This window comes from Opisthocomus hoazin, chromosome 4, assembly GCF_030867145.1.
Source record: "Opisthocomus hoazin isolate bOpiHoa1 chromosome 4, bOpiHoa1.hap1, whole genome shotgun sequence".
Lineage (NCBI taxonomy): Eukaryota > Metazoa > Chordata > Aves > Opisthocomiformes > Opisthocomidae > Opisthocomus > Opisthocomus hoazin.
In genome coordinates, this window is record NC_134417.1 from 63,438,876 (window position 1) to 63,445,295 (window position 6,420).

Genomic DNA, 6,420 nt, shown 5'->3' on the forward strand with positions numbered 1-6,420 from the left:
AGTTCACAGAATCACAATAGTTTGAGTTGGAAGAGACCTTTAAAGGCCATCTCACCCAACCCTCTTGCAACAAGGGGGGACATCTTCAACTGGATCAGGTTGCTCAGAGCCCAGCCCAACCAGTTCTGGTCTCCTGTTGCTACTGAGCTTGCAGCAGCGTTGAGCACCTCCGCCCCACCACCTGCGTATCTCACAAGCAGGAAGGCATTTCCCAGCAGCTCGCCCCGCTGCTGCCAGCTGCATAAGAACAATGCATGCCAAGCTATTTACAATATCTTGATATCACCACATCAGCACAAGATGTGCACCAGCGCGTACAACTAGAGATCTTTAGCCAACAGCAAAGAGGTTTTAATTAGTGCAAATGTCAGTCACCATTTTGACTTCACTTCCACCTGCAGAGTCCTTGCATCTTTCCCTAGGAAGTGTTTACGGTACCTTAACTACTGCGTGAACCATTCTAACTTTGTTATCAAAAGTCTAAATAGCCAAACCCTGCTACTAACTAGCAGTGCTGTTGACAAAAGAACATCTGCCAGAAATTCATTTATGCTGCCATCTATAATTATACTCTTGTCAGAGACAGCCACTAGCCCACGTGCCAGCTGGATAACTCATAACACATGCAAAACTAAACAAGCTTCAAACATTTATGCAAAAACAATCCCAGCTTTATCCGCTATTCTTTTTCAATGCATCCAAAAACACGACAAGAACCATGGCAACTCAAACGCGCTAATGTTAATACACGTCAACCTGTCTTTATGTGCATTCACCGAAGTAATTGCCTACAAAGGCAAACCCTGCAGTGGTGAAACAAGAACAAAGTGATAGATCTCAGGCAGCTACGCAGCAACCCCTGTGGTCAGGTGGCCTGGTGACCAGACAAGGAAGTCTCAAGCAACCTCCAGAAGGTGAGGAAGTCGCCTAAAGTCCATCCTTATGTCGGTAAACACCATGCTAGTCAAGGTTGAAGGCAAAAGACATCAGTCCACCTCCAGCGTCCCCAGTTGCTCCAAGAGGGGCTTTACTAGGCTGTCAGAATGATGTGTTGAATGTTTTACAGAAAACCTGGTGACTTGGCCTCTAACCTCTGTGTCACCAGAAAGCAAAACTTTAGCTGAGAAAGGGCACCTCTGGACACAAAGCAGCGCAGCAACCCCATAGGGAGACAGCCGGGACGAAGCCTCGGTCCTAGCGGAGAGAGAGGCGAGAACATCCGAACGGAGCCGGGATGTCGCTCGCGAACCTCGGCTGGATGCAGGCTTTAGCCCTCCACCTCTTTCCAACCTGACACCGCACGCCTCCGTTCCCGCGGTGCCCCACTCCCCCGGCCCCGCAGCGGTGCCGCCTGCCATCGCTGCTCCTGGGCTGGAGCCCCGCTCCCCCGGCCCCTCACCGCACGGCTCCCGAGAAGCGCAGGGGCAAACGCCCGCCCCCCGCCCCGGGACCCTGCGCGGCGCGGCGCCCGCTGCCTACCGAGCCAGTAGTGCAGGCGGTAGGCGGCGGCGGGGCGGGCGGTGTGCAGCACCACGTACGCGTCCCCCACGAAGAAGTCCCCGTGGCGGCTGGCGGGCACCGCCACCAGCTCCAGCCGCTCGACGCGCCACACCTGCAGCCCGCTCCGCTGCCCGGCCTCGGCGAAGGCCGCCGGGGCTCTCTCCGGGGCCATGGCGGGGAGCGCAGGCACGGCTCCGCCGCCTCGCCCGCGCTGCCTTTATAGCGCCGGGTCCGGCCCCGCGGGCGGGCGGAGCGGGGGGGAGCGGGGCTGGGCCGGGCCGGGCCCGCCCCGCCCCGCCCCGCCCCGCCCTGCCCCGCAGCCGCCTCCGCCGCCGAGCCCGGTGCGGGGCGCGGCCGGTCCTTCCCTCCCGGTGCGGGCTGCCTGAGCTTTTTGTTAATTTATTAGTTTTTAACACGCCCGCGAAGCTCCCTCGGCGTACCTGTCCTTTCTGTGCCCCGGAGCCGTGGCAGAGGCGGTGTAGAGAGTCAGCGTCCCTGGCTGCAGGCGGCTAGTTTTTCTCTATTCTAAAATACCGAGAAAAAAAGAAAAGTCGGGAAAGCAAAGCACAGCCGGCCTAGCCCGGTGGCTGCGGGTGTCACCGCGCTGTGCGTTTTCCTTACATGGTTGTCACATCTGCCTTGTTTCTGTCGGCTGCTGGTATCAGAACACAAAGGAGTTTTATATTTTGCACTTTCTCCTGGGCTATTTTTTTAACCCCAGGTGGGAAGGGCAGAGCACAGCTCCCATTCTCCATCCAGTGATTTCGTTTTGTTTGTCCAATATCGCCAGGAATCTTTTTGAAGGGGTAAAAATCTCGTGTCTCTCTGAAGATTCCAGGTGAAGCCCACAATTCACATAAATTTCCCTTTCTCAGAAAATGGAAAGCGTTGTGCTGGGGTTTTTCCAACACCATGCAACAACGACCCCAAAGGGTTAACCCCATTTCCTTCTTCCTTTAGAAATGGTGGGTACACCATCCCAGCAGGTCGTTACAACATGAAAATTACGGCAGATCGCTGCTTTCGTCTGGCATTGGTAGGAGGTAGATTAACCCAGACAGGAGACAGAGAGGTACGGTTCAAGCTGTCAGTGTATGAAAAGAGACATTTCAGAGAGCGTTGTGTTTAGGTCCATGATCTTATCCACCCGGATTAATTTCGAGGCTCCTGGTTTCCCTACCTGTTTGTTTTGGCGAGCTGATACAAGCAGAGTGCGAGTCCCCGCCTGCGGCTGGGTCGGGGCTGCCTCAGCAGGGAGGGAGAGGCACTGCTAAACGCAACAGAGCTGCTGGGGAGCATCTTCTCTGGCAAGAAGTTAAAAAAACGGCACCACATCTAAGAAATCCTTTTAACTGCCTTCCCTGCCTTCTGTCCGTGCTGTCTGGTGTGCAGTTTAGCTCTTCAGCGAAAAGATGCGTTGTACAATGTGTACCTACTACCAGCTCCCATTTGATGAGCATCCTGCCATCAGCTTGCTGGACAGAGGAGTACAGCCACCCTAAGCTCTACCCCCACAGTCTGCAAATCCCACAGGTGCTCTGCTTTGTCCAAGGTCCGCTTGAACATGTTACAGCTCAGCTTCACCAGTTCACAACCAAGCATCTTATCCCTCATTCTGCCAGGGCTGAGGACTTGGTGAGGCTGAGCCTGCTTGATAAAGCACTACGCCTCCAAAATGAAATACTCTTCTTCAGACCGTCCACCACGTGAAGAAGAAAAAACACTTTAGGAAGAGCAGCCAAAAACTTCTAGCAGTTCCAGTTTCAATACAGTATCAGACATTTTGAAACGTTCATAAGTGGTTTCTCAGATTTACCCTCCCATCTATGCCAGTTCTTCTTTTCACTTTCACTCACTCACTCACACCAAGCAGCTTTTCTTGTTCTCATTGCATGCCTCTTTGCATTCTTGTGCATTAGTTAGCTTTAGTCGGTGTGAGCAGAACTTACCACATAGTCTATAACCGTGTGGATTTGCTGTTTCTTCTGAAGCTGGCGAGTTGTGCTCGCTTTGGAAGTGTGCTGGGTTCTGCCCGTACACGTGCTCAGACCAGCCGGGTGTCAGGCAGCCTTGCGTCTCCTGCCTGTTCTGCCTGTCTTGTCAAGCGGGGAGTGTTTGTGTGCAGACTGCACAGGCCAGCCCAGTCAAATTTACACCTCCTTGTTCTACCTTGAAATTTTCTATCGGCAGACCAAATATTGCTCTCTGCTGTGATCCCCCCTGCTGTTGTGAGATGCGCGCTGGTGCTCCTTGTTCAGCATTGACTGGGTCCAGTGTCACACACCAATGGGCAAAGGGTGAAGGCACAGGAAAGGTTTAATCGCTTTGTCTCAGAGTCTGAGGCACTGCTCGGGCACCAAGAATGTTAGTACTGACAGCAGAGTTTTCTCCTGCCCAAGTTTGTCTTACTAGGGTTAGGTACTATGTAACCACTTGCCGCTGCTAGCAACGAAAATATTGGGTTGAAATTTGCATCGTAAGTGCCCGGATATTTGTTTGTACTATTCAATATTAATCTTTTTCTGTTCACAAATCTTGCTTTTGCAGTCTTGCTGCTGTTATGTGTGTCTGTCATTTTATGAAAGTTGTGCTTTCTTTTGTCATGATCTATTTCCATCTATTTTTTGTAGGAAAAATAAGCACCGACATTATTAACAATACACAGATTTTCATAACATTTTAAATAGTCAGAAGCTTTCTAACATGGAGTTATTCAAAAGTGAAATTTTGGAGAAAAAAATGAGAAGTATCCTAGGATTTGCACATTCAGAAAGAGTATTTAAAATTAACTTTTTATGTGCTTTTGCATGTTGTTTGATGTAGTAATTGAAGTGGAGAGGACTAAAAAACAACATTAGTTTTGTGACTCAGAAGTCCTGGGTCAAACTGCAAGTACTACACTCATTAGAAATTGCACAAGAATGGAATTTCAGACTACCTTCACATTTCAAAGAATTCTGTTCTAATTTCCTGAAGGTCATATTTTGCCGATAAACTGTGGCTTTCTCAGAAGTTTGGCAAAGGCCTAGGGCTGTTTTGGCTTTGAAGTAACTAAGGGAAATAATTTTGCCTCACACCCTTTGCTCAGGGGGAGACTGGATATAGCAATTGGCTGCTGTTGCAGACCAGGAGCACAGTCATGGAGTAAAGATGTAGATTTCTACCTGCATGACTCCACGGTTTGAGGTATGGTCAGCTTTAAATGCCCGCTTTTTTCCCAAGTCCTGATAGGTCACACAGGAGTGTTAGAAGGTGTTCCTGCTCCTCATCTCGTCCTTAAAACAACAGAGATTCAAACTTGTATTGAGTTTAAAGCTTTGGTATGACTCGGAGAATTTGAGGGCTTATGAAAAACGTTCCATTTGATTTTCCTAATTTACTTCCAAATTCTTTTGCTATATTGATTAAGGAAACTTTTTCCCTTAAAGTATTGTTGTCATACACTGCATAAATGCAGGGTGTGAGTGTGTATACACATATGAAAAACCAGAATGCAATGCAGTGTGTTCTGATTTTTGTCCCAGACAGGGATAAGTATTGCAACGAAACAAGGTGGTGGTTCCAGGTGATATACACAAGGACCCCAGAAGGGCTCCCAGAAGCTGAGCTCCAGCATCTTTCCCGGTAGGAATAACTTTCAGTACAGATTTTTAAGTCTAAGGTTGAAGTCCTTCTGCAAGGCTGACGTCTTGCATTGAATTACAGTTCCAGGAACTAACAATGGAAAGAACAAAAATGGAATGTAAGGAAAGAATATTTTCAGATGTCACGAGTGTTTCCTTCTACAAAGCCAATTTCTTCTTCACCATGTATGCCAAATATCCTCCTGAACTCTGTGGCCCTGCGTCAACAATGGGATTACAGATGTTTGGATTTTCCCCCAGTTTCACATTATGAAGTCTGCTGTACACAGAGTATGTTTGTCAAAAGCACGCTCTTGTCCAAACAGCCACAGAGGTCAACCCTTGTTCTCACCTCTTCTGTTGCTGAAATATGAATCAATAGTTGTTTCAGATTTACCCCAAATACAGTAAGTCAGTTCACAGATCTGAGCTAAATTCTTATTCCCAATAGACTTCTAAAAAAAAAAATCATCGATACTGTATGAGCAGAAGGAGAATTAGACCAGCTTTAAAAGCCAAGTTATCAAAACCAGGTTATAGAATTACGTTACCACTTGCTAATTCTCTCCATTCTCTCATCATCCCTCAAACCATCCTGCTTGGTATCCCAGCTTCAACAGGAGAGGCTTCAGCAAAGCCAGAACATGCTGAAGAGAGACTGAAAGCTACCTTTCCTCCTTACAGGCAAAGTTTGAGTCACGAGACCACCAGATGAGAGGCATGCAGAATCCCAACCAGTCCCCTGACATAAAAGTAATAAGTTCTCTATTACCTTCAAGAGAGGAGTCTGGTTTTGATGCTGCAAGTCCAGAGCAACTAAAGGGCCTCAGTGTGCAGCATTCAAGCAGGTATCTAAGGCACGGAGAGGTGGGATCACAGCTACGCCATGTGCTCCCCTTGGCAACTGGCTGGCTTTTACCTACGTCCTGCCCTGCTTGCATGGGCGCACTCTCGCTCGCTACGGCAGTGTCTGTGGTCCCTGTACAGGCAGTGAGGGATCCTCCAGTGCCACCTACCACCCTCAGCTGTGCAGGTAAGGACACCGCATGCCCAGCAGCTGAGGAGCTCTGACTCTCCGGATTCATTCTTCAGCAATGCTGCTGCCTAAGTAGGGCGTGCAGGGGAAGCAACGTGAATGTTGGCTTCAGTCAAAGAATCTAGGAAAACATTTTTGACACCAGGCTTGTGAGAAGCGAAGTGTTGATTATTAAGTATGTTATAGCTCCCTGCATTGTTCTTATGTTCTTGCCCTGAAATATTCAATGAGCAGCATAAAAGTTTAATCAAGAAATTCTGA

The 6,420-nt window shown here is 48.9% G+C and overlaps 1 protein-coding gene across 1 annotated transcript in view; it reads right to left on the minus strand.

Annotated features, from left to right (window-relative positions):
- The window catches only part of SCIN (scinderin), a 52,513-nt gene extending 50,833 nt beyond the window's left edge, over positions 1 to 1,680 (minus strand). The window contains exon 1 of the mRNA XM_075419251.1: positions 1,480 to 1,680. Coding sequence (XP_075275366.1) covers positions 1,480 to 1,672 — 193 coding nt within the window. The 5' untranslated portion in view covers positions 1,673 to 1,680. The remainder of the gene's footprint in view (positions 1 to 1,479) is intronic.
- Between the last annotated feature and the right edge of the window lie 4,740 nt (positions 1,681 to 6,420).